A 17061-nucleotide genomic window follows, 5' to 3' on the forward strand; every position below is an offset into this window, starting at 1 on the left:
TCTTAATCCATAACGTGCATGGTGCAAAGCAGAGGTGATCGTTCACACAGTAGGTAATGCCTGGTGCGTGCGCTTACCCAAGCCACACTTGGTATTCACACTGAGGTTGCACGAGCCACCTAGTTGAAGTTCTGCGCTAAGTTACATCATGCATGGATAACCTAGGCGCGCAACAGAGGTGCGCTTTGACCCTCAGATGATGACACGTGTAAGGTGAGATGTGAGTCACATGTCTCCACGTGTCATCAACAAAGATATGTTGGTGCATGCGTTTAAGAAAGGGGTTCTGCCAGGCCTTTTCAGTGAATCGTTGATCAGAAGTCACACCAGCACCTTCGCAGAGATTAGGCGTTGTGCTTTGGCGCACATCGTAGCAAAGACAGAGGTTTCTGAGAAGAGGGGAAGCGCGGTCCCGGCCAAGTCGCGCGGAGGATCGGGCAAGTCTCAGCAGCCGATGAGGGTGCATGAGGCCAGAGAAGGAAAGAAGGATCAGGGTCGGGGGCGCGCGAGAGAGAGTAACGTGCTCCCCAGGTTTGACTTCGTGGTGGAATTGGCGGAGCTGATCGCCATTCCAGCCATAGCGGCAAGGTTGCGAGCACTAGAGAAGACTGGCAAGGTGCTAGGAAGGAAAAAGAATGTGTGGTGTGAGTTTCACCAGGCCTATGGTCACTCACTCCACTCTTGTTTGGCGTTGGGACACCAACTCGCGGAGTTGGTAAAAAGTGGCTTTTTGAGCAATTACTTGCAGGAGACGCAAGGTGATCGGGCGTCGGGGCCACCAACAGAAGATCAGCAACACGAGGTACCTTGTAGACTTCCGATGGGTATTATCGATAGATGGCTCTTCCAATCAGCAGGGAAGCGGCGCTGGGGTTATTTTGGAAGGCCCGAACGGAGGGCTGATCGAGCAGTCCCTCCGCTTTGCCTTCAAGGCTAGCAACAATCAGGCGGAGTATGAAGCCCTGATCGCAGGAATGTTGCTAGCAAGAGAAATGGGAGCAAGAAGTCTGCTTGCCAAGAGTGACTCTTTGCTAGTCACCGGGCAAGTTACAGGGGAGTTCCAGGCGAAAGATCCTCAGATGGCAGCTTACCTAGAGTATGTACAACTCCTGAAGACGTCCTTCACCGAGTTTGAACTGGTTCATGTGCCGAGAGAGCAAAATGCCAGAGCAGACCTGCTTGCCAAGCTGGCCAGCTCTGGCAAGGGGGGAAAGCAGAGGACTGTCATTCAGGAGACCTTGAAGGTACCGCGAGCGTTCGTGTCAAACAACCAGGTACTTCAAGTGTACAAATCACTGGAGCGTCTAGCGATCGGTCATCGTTCGCTGACTCAAGAGACGTTGAAAGCGCCAAGGGTTAGAGCGCGACCGGCAAAGACCGATGAAGTGATGGAAGTCTGCGCTATTAGGGAGCCCGACACCTGGATAACACCGTACCAGTTGTATTTAAAAGATGGTGTACTCCCACTGGACCCGGCAGAGGCAAAAAGAATAAAGCGGAGCTCGAGTAAGTTTACTTTGATTGATGGAAACCTGTTTAGATTTGGGTTTTCTCATCCTGTGCAGATCTGTGTGCATGGCGAGCAATGCGCTAGGCTTATGTCGGAACTACACGAGGGGGTGTGCGGAAGTCATGTAGGTGGTCGCGCTTTGGCAAGTATGATCCTCCGCGCAGGGTATTATTGGCCAACGTTGAAGGAAGACTGCGTGAGGTATGCTCAACGTTGCAAACAGTGTCAACTTCACGCAGATTGGCATAAGGCACCCCCCGAGGAGTTGAAGTCCATCCATAGCCCATGGCCATTTCACACATGGGGAATCGACATCCTGGGACATTTTCCCCTGGCAATAAGGCAGATGAAGTTCCTCATCGTGGCCATCGAGTATTTCACCAAGTGGGTGGAGGCAGAACCAGTCGCACACATCACCGCACAGAAAGTCGAACACTTTGTCTGGAAGAACATCGTCTGTCGTTTTGGAGTACCCAAGAGGCTGGTCTCCGATAATGGCACCCAGTTCACAAGTCATCAGCTAAGGAAGATGTGCGAGGAGTTAAAGATACAACAGGTTTTCGCCTCAGTGGAACACCCACAAACAAATGGGCAGGTGGAGTCAGCCAACCGAGTACTGCTCAGGGGGCTGAAACGAAGACTAGAGAAAGCTAAAGGAAAATGGGCAGAGGAAGTCCCCAGAATCGTATGGTCCTACCATACCACTCCACAGTCCAGCACCCATGAGACACCCTTTAGCCTTGTCTATGGGACGGATGCCATGATCCCCGTGGAGATACAGGAGAGCTCCCCCAGGTTTCTGAATTTCATTGCCGAAGAATCCAATGAAGAGCGAAAGGTGAATCTCGACCTACTGGACGAAGTGCGAGAAGAAGCCAGAGTTAGTGTTGAAGCCGTCAAGAGAAGAGTAGAACGGAGGCACAACTCCAAGGTGAGGCTCAGTCGCTTCCAGAAAGGTGATCTGGTGATGAGAAAGGCGCATCAGAATGAGATGGAAAACAAGCTGTCTCCAAAGTGGACAGGCCCATACAGGGTGGTTGAGGCATTGGAGAATGGAGCTTATTGGCTGGAGACTCTGGAAGGAGGAGCAATCCCCAGGACGTGGAACGCCACCCACTTGAAATTTTATTTCAATTAAGTTGTAAAGTAGTTGCGTTCTCGCGCTAAAGACACACCCAGTGTATATACTAAAAACAGTTGAACAGATAAAGGGACACTCTTTTCCCTAAGGAGGGTTTTTAATGAGGCCACCCAATGAAAAGATTATCAGTATATCAAGTGTGCGAAAGTTTTCAAGTTAAAATACTCCTCGCCCCAAGCGCGAGTGCAGGTGATCGGTTAGGCCTTATTCGCCCTAGCTGCGAATATGGGCGCTGATCTAAGTCCTCCTCACCCCAGGTGTGAGTGCAGGCGACTAGGGTTCGAAAAGCCAGGGGTGCTAGTAAGACCAAAAGAGGGAAAGGAAGGATTTTGAAAAACGTCCTTACCCACTTGGCATATACCAATATTGGCCCAGTAAAGCTCTTAGTTTAAACCCTTCTCACCCCAGGAGTGAGGCAGGGAAAGAATAACCCGATCCGCCCAAGGTTGATGACCTTGGGGAAAGTAAGAGGGGTTACCGAGAAACACTCTTCTTCCCCAAAACAAGGTATCACCTCTGACGATCGATGTCCTCTATGCACTTAGCGCTAGAGCGACAGAGAAGCAAAGTGAAGATCGAAGAACGATGACTGATGAGTTGTTGGCGGGTACGCTGCCCGAAGAACGATGACTGATGAGTTGTTGGTGGGTACGCTGCTTGAAGAACGATGACTGATCAGTCTTGCCTTGTCGAAGGAAACTTCTCCAAACAAGTTCTTACACAAGTCGAAGCAGCCAGACTACGCCTAGTCAGTCATCTAGTACAAAGCTGTACACAAGAACTGTTGAAGACTAAGCTAAGGGAGTTGTTAGTCGTGATCAAAGTAAAGGCCAAGGTCAAAGAAGGTCGATCGCGCTAAGCCTAAGATGGTTAACAGTTAGTCGTGTGCAAAGTGAAAGATAAAGCCTAAGAAGGTGCGAAGAGAAAGGTATGCAGCTGACACCAGTATATATTAACGACAAGATCTATACAAGTTCAAAGTACAAAAAGTTGTGCAGAAGTATAAAATTACAAAAAAGAAAAAGAGCTCAAGGAGGAATGAGCTTTCCATCCACCACTTCATGATAAATGCTGAACTGTGAGAGGTCCAAATTCGGGAGAACGAATTGGATCTGCTCGAGCGCCAGCTCGAATCTGTCAGCAAGGGCTTCAGCACCCACGTTCATAAGGTCGGCGTTCTCAGCTTCGAATTTTTGCTTTGAGGCCTCCGCAGCATTCTTCTCGATGGTAAGGGCAGCAATGGAAGAGGCAGCTTCTTCCAATTGGCCCTTTGCCTCAGACAGCTTGCTCACCACCTCCTCAAGCTTCTTCTCCCCAGTAGCGGTCGTTTCCCTGGTAGACTCGAGCTCCCCCACTAGTTGTGAGTTCAGTTGGCGTAGGGAGGAGGTCTCGGCCTCCAGGTGGATCACCTTGCTCCGCAGTTGCACCACCTCGCAGTCCAGAGAGTTGACGGCTTGCCCCATCAAGATCTCAGTCTTGATGGTCTCTTGGACCTGCGCTAGGTACTCTCCCCTGGATTTTTCCACCATACCCCTCATCAGATCTACGGACCCTTGGGCAGCCTCAAAGTCACTTTGCAATGACTCCTTGTAGTGCTCAAGCTCCTTGATCCTCTTCTACAGGATTAGTTGCTTGCGGTGCTGGGTGGAAAACTCCAGGGAAAGCACCATCTGCTTAGCCAAGTGCATGTCCACCTCCTCCCCGTTCCATTCGATAAGCTCCCGACTGCGAATGAGTTGTCGGACCAAAGCAATGACTCGGTTGAAATTCTCATTGCTAACTCCAGAGCCGCTTGGTCGCGAGCTGCCCCCACCACCTTCAGCGGTAGCAGCGGAGGTTGGCGGTGGTGGTGGCGATGCGAGAAGTCCCGGGGGATCCCCCGAGTGAGCAGAATCGCTCCCAGCAGGTGGAGTGGATTGACCAAGAGCTTGGCCTACTAGGGGAGGAGATGGTGGTCGAGGAGCTGGATATGGTAGTTGTTGGGGAGAGGGGAAGGATGTTGGCACTGGGGCAGGTTGAGCAGAAGGGGGCGAGGCTGAACCTTCCTCTATCTCCACCACTTCAATCTCCCCAGGCTGAAGGGATGAAGCCCCCCCAACCTCTGGAAGTTTCCTCTTGCGGTGTACAAGAGGAGAGCCAGAACTCTCCTCTTCGGTTGAGGGGGTAGGGGCAGCAGCAGCTGTAGCAGATGAAGGAAAGGCCTTCGCTAGCCTTCTTCTTTTCCTCATTGGCTCGGGGCCTTCAGCTGGCGCGACCGAGAGAGGAGGAGCTGCGACGGGATCGGTGGTGGAAGAAGAAGAGTCAATCATCTTGGCGCCCTGGATTCGGGCAAGCTCCAACAATGCCTTCCTCCTTTCCTTCCCTGAAGTCATGTCTACATCGAAGGAAAAAAGAAGAGTTAGATGGCATAATTATGCAAGTGGGTCAAAATGTATACAAGTATGCATGAGAATGTGCAAGTATCCTAAGAGGTGAAAGAAGAAGAGCCTACCTATGTACTTCTTAAGAGCCAACACATCAAACTCGTGTTTGATGAGAAGAGCTGAGTTGTACTTTGCCCCTAGGAACAGCCCACATAGTTCGCGCTCGTAGGGGGCCATGACTTTGAGGCCACGGGGTTTCTTGAACTCGACTCCAGGAACCCAATAAAGGGGAAACCCCTCGAGCAATGTTGGACTTTGTGGGGTAGCAGATATCATATAGAACCTGCCCTTCCAATCCTTGAAGGATTGCTGATACAGGCCCAAGAGCACCCGTCCAGCAACCCCGTTCAGGCTGACCCAGGTCCTATCCCCGGGGTTCTTCGCCTCGAAAAAGTATAGGAATACATCTACGGAGGCGTTATGCCCGAAGTAGTTGCAGAGGATCTCAAATGCCCGTATGAAAGCCCAGGCATTCGGATGGAGTTGGCAGGGGGCGACATTTAGCTCCATCATCAGCTCCTTTTCAAAGAAGGTGAAGGGCAGGCGCAGCTTCAACCTCTTGAAGATGGCGGAGTAGACGAAGGTGAAGGGCACCACATTGGTGGCCCTATCATCCGCACAGATGGGCATCCCTCGAGGAGGAATGCGTATACGGATGTTAAAATCGTTTTCCCTATCGATGGCGCAAGAAGGCTCATCTGGGTCGTTGCTCAGAAGGGATTTGAGGTGACCCTGCGGTAGTAGGGTGGAGGTTTCACCCAGCAACGCCAGGGGAGCCCAGTCGTAGACCCTAGCGTTGTCATGGTAGGAGGTTGCATCGGGTGGTGGCGGCGCCGGTGCACTTGCTGAAGGCTGTGCACCAGAGGACGAGGCGACGATTCGAGCGGTTTGTTTCAAGCGAGCCATTGCGAGATAACTGCAATGGAGAAAAATGAAGGGTCAGACGAATGGAAGAAGAGGAAATGATGAATGGTTCGGTGAAAAACAGAGCAAGGGAAGAAGAAAGAAATGTCCAGGCGAAAAAGAGGAAGAGAGAGAAGCAAAAAGCAGAGTGAGGGGCGCGAAAACCCTAGCGCGGGTCGAGAAGAGCAAAAACAGAGAAGATGAATGCATGATAATGAAAGGGACGAATGCAATGGTGAAAAGAGCCTAAATAGACCAAGGAAGAAGAAAAACCATACCTTTGAGTGGTCGCGAAAGGTTTGGAGGTAGAAAGCTTGAAGGAAGATGGGCGCGCAGAGAGGGAATTCGAAGTGAGCCTGAGAGTGTTGAAGAAGATGATGAAACAGTGAAAACGCGCACCTATTTGAATAAGGGAAGCGCTAGCGACACTCCACGATGGTCGTTGATGCGGCCACGTGTCGCAAGATTAAGGGAGGAAGTTGTAACGTTAAAAGGCAACACGTGAGGTGGCACGTGATGCGGCCCCACTGGCCACGTGGACCGAGAGCGCGACCACTTAGTCTCTTCGCTGAGAACGAGTTCACACCTCGAGACTAGGGGGCTTGTGATCCGGTCGATCATCGGTAGTCGATGACGTCAGCAGCAGATAACCACGTGGACCACTCGCAAGGTGACACGTGGATCAGGTGGCAGAGAAATCAGGGAGGAGATCACCCGGTATGGTGATCGATGGTCAGTAACCGAGTGGCCACCGGCAGATCAGTTCCAAGATAAACACCCGGGGGAGAATGCGAGAAGCAATAGAGCACCGATCAGTCATCGGGTGCATGGTCATCGGGGTTTCGTGTTACACGCAGTTAAACTGGGACTCAGATTCCCAACGAGAGCGTTACGCATGGACCTCGCATGATCATACCTCAGAGAAAGAAGAGCTCCTCGCCGGAATAATTGTGCACGAGAGTGGCCTGAGGGAGTTAGTAAACCAGCCAGTGATTGGTGACTTCCTCAACCCATTACGTGCATGACGTAGTGGAGGGGGAATCGCGTATGCAGAGAGCAGTGCTTGGTGTGTGTGCCTAGTCCAGCCACACCTGGCGTTCTCCTGGGAATGTGCGATTCACCCAGATGGAAGAAACGCGCCAAGTTACTCCGCAAGGGAATAACTTCGGGGCACAAAGAGATGCGCTAGAGCCCTTCAGGTGGTGGCACGTGTACGGTTATATGTGAGTTGCATGCCTCCACGTGTCACTATCTGAGAGGGGCGCGGCCCAGATAAAGGTGCACTCCGTGTCGTGAAAGGTACAGACAGAAAACCCAGACACCCACGACCCTGACTGTGGTACGTTTTCGTACAAAAGCATAACAGAATTCTGACACACGCAGAGAACAGCGTAACAGAACTCTGTTAGGCACAGACACAGAGGGGGATAAAAAGAGAATCAAAGAGTAATACACACACACATTATTTTTGTTAGTGATTCTGCGATCTAACTTGAGCGTTGGAGTGCAAACGGCTACTAGAGGCGCCGTCTGTGTGTTTTGCAGGTTGCATTTGAAGTTCCCAGAGAAGGTTCTAAGAGCACTCTTGCAGATAGCACAGTTGCCATAGGCGGGGCAAGGAAGCGACGAGGCAATTCCTCCACGCTTGAGTTGTCGGCAGGATCACCATCCTTCCGGAAACCTTCTCCTTAAGCGTAATCACCAAGTGTCTGGTCATCTTGGTGTTTAGACACACCGGGGACGATACGGTAATGCTCTCAGCATGCCTCTCCTCGGGCGTGGGCACCAAGAATACTTATCACCTTGATGTTTTTAGACACATCGGGGACGATACGGCGTTGCCTCCGGGCAGGCCTCTCCTCAGGCGTGGGCACCAAGTGCGCATTGATCAGGGCTAGTTACCTTGGTGTTTAAACACCCCATGGACAATACGGCGCTGCTTCAAGCAGGCCTCTCCTCGAGCGTGGGCACCAAAGCGTCACTTTGTCCCAAGTGTCTAGACATGCTGAGGACGAAATGACCTTGCGTTCAACAGGTCTCTCCTTGAGTGTGGGCACCCAGTACTACTAAGCAGGCTTCAGCCAAGATAAGTCCTCCCAACCTTTGAGCGACGACGAGGCCAGAAGAGTTAAGTCCTCCTTCGCCCTCGAGCGATGTCGAGGCCATAGAAAAGATGTGTCCTCTTTCATCTTTAAGCGATGACGAGGCCATTAACACCTTCGACAGTAGGTGCCTCAGGGCCACGAAGGGTAAGCAAAGATCAAGCTAAAGGTTTATTACGAGTTAAAGAAGCAGAAGGAATTCGCGGAGCAAGAGAAAGCAAGTAAACACGATGGTCGATACGAAGATAAAACACGAACACGTTTACCAAGCAGTAAAAGAAGAAAGGCATAAGTAAAGATATGAAGATGAAATGATTGACTATAGTGAGTGTGGCAGTACAAAGAAATATATGTTTATAAAGGTACAAATTAGAAAGGAGGCTAATCCTCAGGGATATCTAAGGGAATGACTTTGCCTTCAACGATGTGGTTGAGAGGGATGTAGCAAGAGGTGTCGATCCCTGGGTTTGCGCAGGCCGTTTGGGCTAGAGCTTCTACGAACCCATAAGCGAAGGTGTCAACGGTGTTGTCGATCAGCTCTTTCTCCGCCTTCTCGAAGCGCTCGGCTTGGGAAGCCAGCTCTTTGTCTTTGGCTGCTAAAGCTTCGTCCCACTCAGCCCGCAGTTTTGCAAGGTCAGCTTCCAGCAGGTCGAATGCTTTAGTCTTGGCATCGAGCGTCGCCTCCGCTTCGCCCAGCTTTACCTCTCGATCAACACTTTGGTCCTCGAGTTTCTTCATTTTGACCTCGGAGGCTTTAGCAACATCTTTGAGCTCCGCGATTTTCACGCGAAGAGGCACAACTTGCCCCAAAAGTTCAACGTAGGTTTGCCCAGCTTCGTGGAGTCTTTTGTTGGCGGCATCTTTTGCCTTCTGAGCCTCCTTCAAGGAGTCCCTGTAAGCGTCCTCTTGACGAGCCCAGTGACACTCCTGGATCTGCTTTTGTTCCTTCAGGGAAGCCAACTCTTTTTCAAGAGCCTGAATAGTTGAGAGCTCGCTAGCATTGGCTCTAGCCTGGTCACACCAAGAGTTGGTGCAAGCAAGGAACGCCCTGAGATAATAAGCCATACTCTCCTCTTTGGCCTCATCAGATGGGCCCCCTGGCGCAAGTAGCCCCTCGGTAACTCTTGGACTGGTTGGGGAAGCTCTGGGGCCGGCACAGGAGTAGGTGTGGGCTCAGACTCGACCCCACCCCCCAAGGCTAGTTGATGGGGCGATGAGGTAGCACTTAGTGGATGCTCCCTCGAGGACTCAACGCCATGGTTCGAAGAAGAATGAGAGGTGACGACCTTATTGGTCCTCCTCCTCTCGAAAACTTGTTTGTCCTCAGTGTCCTCATCATCTTCGGAAGGGATCACCATCACCCCTTTGCCTTTATCTAGGGGGATTGGTGTGGTTGCAGTGTCGACCATGGTGAGGGGCATTGCAGCGATAGGGGGAGGGGAGGCAGGTGTTTGGGTGGCAGGCGAAGAAGGACGGTCTTGCATGGGCACAGATGGGGCTGGTGTTTAAGATGTTGGGGAGGTTTGATGGGCAGGCTCAGGTGCTGGGTGTTTGGAGGCGCCAGCTCCTTCAGGCGTGGGCTTGCCACGGGCCTTCAAGGCCTTGGCAAGCTTCATGCGTTAGTTCGCATCCATCACCGAGTCTGCACCAAAGAAGCAAACAAGCAAAGGTTAGATACAAGCCAAGTTAAGCATAAAACACAATATGCGCTATGGAAACCTAAAGCAGATGCCCACATTTTGACCACAAGATGCACGAGGGAGGACAGTGGAGGGGACGGCACAATAAAAGGCCACAGGTACCTCAGAACAGTAATCAAGAGAGGAGAAAGGTGACTTCAAGGCCATATTCCCAGTACCAGTAGGGAATATCCTGACTCGTGAAGTACCCACGCCACCTCTGGAGAGTCCCTAGGACAGATACGACCCAGGAGAGGGTCACGTCCCAGGGGTAATCCACATGCATGGTACGAGAGAAAGGCTGATACACTCCTAGGGCGAATGACTAGAGGCTGGGGCACATGAGTTGGCACCCAGGTCGTCACCCCTTGCGCCAGATGCACTTCGAGGAAGGAAGACTTACACTTTGGGATTTCCTTAAGTTGGATTACAACGTTGTAAGGCCTTCCACGTGGAGTTGCAATTAAGTCAAAAAGGCCACGTGACAATAAGCACTGAAACCCAAGGTAAATAAGCTTCTCTGAAAGCTTAGTGAGGTACGTTTTACCGATTCTACACACACTCTAATCATTTGCTCGTTGACACCCTTTACGCACGAGTGATTGGAGAGAGAAAAAAGTTAGTAACAATTCAGTTACGCACCTTCAGAGCATCACAGTTACGATGCTTCGATACGGAGGTGTTTAGTGTTTTCTGCTTGCTGACTTGATCGTCGGAGTGCAAACAACCGCGAAGGCACCCTTTGTTCTCTCTGTTTCAGGTACTCACGGCGATGTTGGATGAATATCTGGAACCAAGACGAAGGTGTCCTTGATACGCGAGTCTACGCGCGAAGCATATAAGAATAATAACTCCTACTACGTAAGACTAACTGTATATGTGGAGTTGAAAAAACTGGTAATTCTTACTACGTGTAAGTAAAGACTACAGGGAGTTCTAGATTTATAGATAGGTATCGGATAAAAAAACCTATTGAACAAACTCTAGATGCTCTAGCTAGAGTGGTGAGATTTAATCTATAGCCTTTGGCTAGAAAAAAAAAACACTATTTAATAACAAATACACATACAATGCAGGCACCAGTATTGTTGAAAATAAAAGGGTAGTGCACGAACGAAAATACGATAAAATTCAGAATCTTGAAGCACTATTATGTGGGGGTTGAATTATCCAATGTCTACAAGGTAATACTTTTTTCTCTACAAGCCGTACTAGCGTATTTTTACGCCCAAAGTAAACGACTCGCGTATGCAATAATCACAAAGATTTAGCAGCACCTTCTATGTAAGCAATGGCTTCCGCCTCCGAAAGTTGTTCTCCCTCTACCAACCCTTTAATTAAGGAGTTGGCATATGCTTTATTAGGAGCACGTAATGGTAGCTTCCCAGATTTGAAACGTTCAATATCAAGAAGCGAAGACCTGGATAAAAGTAACATAAATGCCATGCTAATACAGATCAACAATTATGTTACCCAAATGCACAAATACAAAGTATAATTTGTTACTCACGTCATGGTAATTACAGGAATATCCTGCTCCTTTCCTAAGTACACAACATTACCATACCAAGCACCCTGCACGACATTAAGAAAAAAAGGTAATGAAGAGACGCTGGAACTAAACAAAATAAAATAAATGCATTAGTTACTATCAGAAAAATGAGTCGGGACAAGGGATACGTACCTTGACAACCTCCAGGAAGTTGAACTCCTTGTCAGAGACAGCATTCAAGGTGGTTATATCAAATAAAGGAGAGCCCGCATCAAGGCTTAAAATGTTTTCCTGAAATAAAATATCATTGAACTGCTCTAGCCTGTAACAAATGTGGACGAGAATCTAAAGTCAAGGCCTCCATCGGATATATAAGAAAGCCCCGCAAGAAATTATTCAATAATGTCACGCTCTAACAGGAAATGAAAGAAACAGACTATCTGCGCAAATAGAAGCAGATTCGAACTATAGATTTACTTACGAAATTTTGTACATGCACATGTGGGTCTTGCCTTCAATTATTTTTTCAGGATTAAGAAATGCAACACCTCCCAGACCCCACGAATACGATGAATCACGACCAAAGAATATATCACAAGGGAAAGTCTTCCACATGATCTCCTTTGGCAGAGTTCTGTTCACTGAACCAGAACACTGCTTCACCATACCATCCACCTGAAAGTCATTCATAAATTCTTCAAAAAAATATAACAGATACAAAAGAAACAAAACTACAGAAAAAGAAAGAATGGAAACAAAAAGTAAAAAGGTTTCAAATTCCTTGTGAACTGAACAAACAATACATATATTGATCACCCTAAGCCAGAAAGCAAGAGATTTAATATTGTCAGATAAGAGAAGTTCGCCATTTATCGTAAAAACACAATCACCTGCAACAAAGTATAATATATATTTTTTTCAAATAAAATAAAAATTCCACGGCTAGTACCTTTCCCTTGACAGATATTTCAGAGCATTATGAAAAAAGTGCCAAAAGCTAACAAAAAAGAATAACTTTTAAAATATGACTATAAATATCATAAATGCTGATGAAAAATGAAATGAATGAAATATGAACATCTGATTCGACATTGTATTATTGCTTATCAGTTTATATATATTCCTAGCACGCTTGTTTTGGTGTTTAACAGCAGCGATACTTTGGGGGTTTTATAAGTGTTTCAATCCCTATATATAAAAAAAAAACAATATGACTTGAATGTTGCGTTACCTGTCCACCTTCTAGGTAGCAATTAAATCTTGCTTTCCACATATTTGATCCATACGAGGCATACCATATATAAACATTTGACAATTCAGATCGCCAAGTACTAGAAACATGAATCTCTTCATCTGCATGAAGCATATAACTTGTCAAGTAATAAATACGTGAAAGAAAGGTCACGACCATCCTTTTTGCCAATGTATTGCACCAACTCTAGTGGATCCAGACAAAATTTGGTCTAGAAGTCTCATGAAACACATCAATGACCAAACATACGGAGTTAACATTATATTTCACGAAAAGAAAAGTACTAATACTTCTGAGATGTTTCTCCAATTATAAAAGAACATCTAGGGATAAAGGTTACCAGCATCAACTTTCAGTTTGGAAAGTGGTTTTATGACATCCTCAAGAAGTTCTCCAACATTTTCTAAACTTGCTGCACCCTTATCATCCTCATCTTCGGAGTCAGAGCTCGAAATTAGAGTATGCTTGCAAAGGGGAACAAAACAGCAAAATATTTAATGAGTACCTTGCCCATATAAAGAAATGAAAATAAGATAGACACAGACAGAAATGAATGCAAGAAAGGCGTACAAAATTGAAGATTTGAAAATAAAACCCAATCTTGATAAATTGTAACATTGCCACCATGTTTTCCCTTTTATCGAAAACACTGAAAAACACTTTATTTTGTTTTCAATTTTCAGTGGATTTTTTAAGATTTCTTTTTTCTAAAATGTACCTAAACTATTTTTTATCACTGTTTCCTAACTTTTATAAAAACAAAAACAAAAGATGCTCAAAATAAAGGGGTCCAAACCCATTAGTAGAACATCAAAGTCCCTTTTTCAACAGAAATCGTCTGATTATTTTGGGAACCATTGGGAGCAATTAGTTGAGCATTCGGCTCAATTCTCACACGACAACTCCAGGAAAAACAGTTATGGAAACTACATTACCGGAGGGGGTGCTATTTGTGAGACTAACTCTTGTGGTAGTTCAGATGCAAGTGTAGGCCAAAAGGGACTTAACGTCTGGCGAACCTGCAAAATATTCATGCCACTTTAGCACTAAGTTAAAGAATTTCATGCACATCTCAAGTAGCATAAATGTCATGTGTATGGTAGGAAAGAAATAGAGAACCTCACCCCTCCCTCGGCGAAGGAGAGAGAAAAATAAGTTATTTTTATATCCCTAAGAGAGAAAGGACGTACATCAGTATAACAAGTTCTTACCGCTTGAATTACATTCCATGTAGACTGAAATGGATAGGCCTCTAAGGATCTGATAACAGGCTTGTCTTTTAGCAAAACTTCCAAGCAAGCATGCATTGATCTTGCAATGGAATCAAGATTATATCCCCCTTCTAAAATCAATACAATCCTACCTTCAGCAAAATTCATCAACTGAAATAAAGAAAGGAAAAAAAGTTCTGTTACTGATACAGTGATCAGCATATTGAACTTGTTTCATATTTCTCAGAATTTAAAATTAATGAGAAGTAATATCAAAATATTAAAAAAAGGTACCATAATAAAATGGTATGCTGATAATGATGTTAAGAAATTAATCAATAGACAAACTTATAAACCTACATATTTAATTGAGTTTTTCTAACAGCTAACTTTTCTTCAAATATAGCAGTTTTGATTTATCAAGTAACATACTAGCATTAGAATAAACAGTATGAAGGAAGCGATCACTAAAATTCAATCTTTAAAGTAACCTCTTTCAACAGAACAGAATAACCAAATGGTGTGACACGACATCCTCCCAAAGGGTCACCAACAGCTGTGACAATTAAAGAAGTGAATAATTATTACTTATTGCAGTTATAATAAATTAACATATCAACTGACCCAAATCCACTTCCTTCTTGCAAAACAAGTAAACTAGGCTTCAAGAACAAATGCACCAAAACCAGGTGAAGAACAAGTGACACCACCCTCCCACATAGATAACAGAAAATCCCAAACGTTACAGTAACAGACCTGCATCAAATCCCGCGGAAACTATAATTATGTCTGGATTAAATTCTTTGGTTACAGGAAGCAAAATGTGGTCCCACACTGCAAAGTAATCTGCATCACCACATCTCCCATTCTCCCAGGGGACATTTATATTATATCCAGCACCTTCTCCTTCTCCCACCTTAGTATAAAATCCATCGTCATTAGCAGGATAAAAACTCCCAAACTCATGCCTGTATGAATAGAAAAGTTTAGTTGATTGAGGATCAACTGATCAACTATGAAATCGAGACCAAGTTTAACTGAAGTCCTTAAAGCGAAAGTCCTTCTCAGAGGTCCAACCCTAAAAACTAGTAAAGAAGGCAAAATGATCTGGCAGTCAAGCCCATTGCAGTACCTAACACAACCATGAGCAACAAATTTTTACCTTCCCGGATGTACTAAGAAACAACTACTAGATCACCAACCAATAAAACTGACCAGAAAATATGTGAAAATAATTAACACACCTGTGAACGGAGAAGAATAAAACTCGAGAGTCATTCCAGAACATCTTTTGAGTACCATTTCCATGATGGACATCCCAATCAACAATTAAAATTTTCTTCACACCTAAATCAGGCTGTCGCAACAGAAAAACCAAAAAAATAAAGGTGGCAATAAAGTAACAGACTACTAAAGGCTAAACATTCTTAGTAAAATTGGAATTGGTAGTAGGTGTTATGTAACTTACTCTTTCGTCTAAGAGATATCTTGCAGCAACTGCCACATTGTTGAAGAGACAAAACCCCATAGCTTCATTCTGTTCTGCATGATGACCTGGAGGCCTAACAATGGCAACAGCCGAATCCAATTCCCCGCTTGCCACTTTTTCAACAACCTACTTGTCAAAAATATCTTAAATTAGGTTCTCAAAGTTAGTGTACGAATAAGATATAAAGCTTAAATTAATCAGATTAAGCGCAAGGCCTGCAGGGGTTAATCTTTGAAAACCTATGTCCACCCCGTCACTAGGCAATAAACCATAATTTTCACCAAAACAGAGAGAGATAATATAGAGACAGATAATAATCTAACTGAAGAAATCTTGGCTACCGAGATAATGAAAAACTAACAAGTAATGAAAAACACAAAATCTTAAGAAAGAATCGTCGAAAACATCACCACTACAGCAGAGCCAGCAGCAAGGTACGCAGCTTCAGATGAACCTTCGTTAAAGTATATGGAATTCAATTTGGAGGCAATCTCGGGTCTCCGCGAACTGAATTGCTTGGAGCTAATGTTCTTAATCAGATTTACATGAACTCTGGAATGCACTAACCGCAGATGTTTGTCTTCAGCTTTCTTGGCCTCCAGAATCAGGCATCTGGAATACGATAAAGAAAATCAGCAAGAACAAAGATAAGAGAAAAAGATTAAGCGAAACCCTAAAGCAACGTGCATGCGTTACCGTTGAGGAATGCCGGCGCTCTCGAGGTGGTTCCAAGTTGACCTAATGCGATTAGGAGTCTCGACGTGGTCCTCGTTGTTCGGCGTGTGGTGCTTGCACATTCTCCTATCGTATAGTAAACCCACACGGGGTTGACCGTTCACACTGCTTTCGCTACTCTTCTTCGCACTCTCGCCCTCCATGGCTACACCAACTTTTCAGTTTATGTCACTCTGCTACTCAACTTCATATGCGTACAAACCGGCCAATTTACACTATTTCTAATTCTAACGTTTTATAGAGCGATTTCATATACCATTTTTTTGTTGTTGTAGCATTGTATTGTTTTAAAACCTTTTTACAAATTTTACTTTCATAAAATAACTATTATGTTGAAATAGGAAATGCATTTATTCTTAAAACTTAATAAAAAATTAAGAAACCTATATCTTAAATTTAATATTCTGACTTCTTAAGCTAATTTTATTTATTATTTAATCGGTTCCTCTTTCTCTCCTTTGTTTTCATTGGATTTTACCGCGTAAGAAAAATTTGAACAACCTATTCCCACCTTTCGACTGTTCCAATTTCTCCCGCAATTCATATTTTATTCTATTTTAAAAAATGGAATATAAGGAATGTAAAAGATGTTCCTTTTGTTTTGAAGGCATGCGCTTACACGTTCTAGATAAAAAAAAATACACATTTTTGGATTAACGAATTTGAAACTACTCTAAAATATATTTTAAGATTTAAAAATATATTTTTAATTTTTCCAGATTTAATAAAAAAATTATAATTTATTTTAGATTTTTTAATTAGAAAATATTACAGTTGTTACTACCATAATTTTGACACCCAATAGATATGTAAGAATAAATTTCAGAACTCTAAGAAGTAAGGCCATTTTTTTCTCCAATCCCATTGGGTGTTTCTTTGTGAACTCTCTCAAAGTTTTTCCTATACTCCAATTAAATTGGTAAAATATCAAATATCTTTTCTAATTTACCCTTATTTTGTGAAAGTCGTGGAAAAATTATTCTGGAAAATACGTTTCCAAATATGTTATAATATACTTCCAGAATAGATACACAAAATAATGGGAGATTATGAACCAGAGGTTATGGCAAAATTCTTTTTCCGTCTTTCCCCCCTTCTGTAATTCTCGCCTCACTTTGTAATTA

The 17061-nt window shown here is 45.1% G+C and overlaps 2 protein-coding genes across 2 annotated transcripts; one reads left to right on the forward strand and one right to left on the reverse strand.

Annotated features, from left to right (window-relative positions):
• Nucleotides 1-229: 229 nt before the first annotated feature.
• Nucleotides 230-2648, forward strand: LOC137805640 (uncharacterized). The gene is made up of 4 exons (XM_068605581.1): nucleotides 230-642; nucleotides 749-1244; nucleotides 1566-1994; nucleotides 2106-2648. Exons 1-4 carry the CDS (start codon nucleotides 230-232, stop codon nucleotides 2646-2648), a joined length of 1881 nt encoding a protein of 626 aa, XP_068461682.1.
• An 8230-nt stretch (nucleotides 2649-10878) lies between these two features.
• LOC137807716 (histone deacetylase 5) lies at nucleotides 10879-16205 on the reverse strand. The gene is made up of 14 exons (XM_068608482.1): nucleotides 15899-16205; nucleotides 15613-15814; nucleotides 15182-15328; nucleotides 14958-15070; nucleotides 14470-14681; nucleotides 14205-14269; nucleotides 13714-13884; nucleotides 13438-13521; nucleotides 12843-12966; nucleotides 12482-12603; nucleotides 11732-11925; nucleotides 11443-11572; nucleotides 11269-11333; nucleotides 10879-11178 (listed from the first exon to the last, which is right to left on the reverse strand). Exons 1-14 carry the CDS (start codon nucleotides 16078-16080, stop codon nucleotides 11016-11018), a joined length of 1974 nt encoding a protein of 657 aa, XP_068464583.1. The 5' UTR covers nucleotides 16081-16205; the 3' UTR covers nucleotides 10879-11015.
• Between the last annotated feature and the right edge of the window lie 856 nt (nucleotides 16206-17061).

Source organism: Phaseolus vulgaris, chromosome 3, assembly GCF_000499845.2.
Source record: "Phaseolus vulgaris cultivar G19833 chromosome 3, P. vulgaris v2.0, whole genome shotgun sequence".
NCBI lineage: Eukaryota > Viridiplantae > Streptophyta > Magnoliopsida > Fabales > Fabaceae > Phaseolus > Phaseolus vulgaris.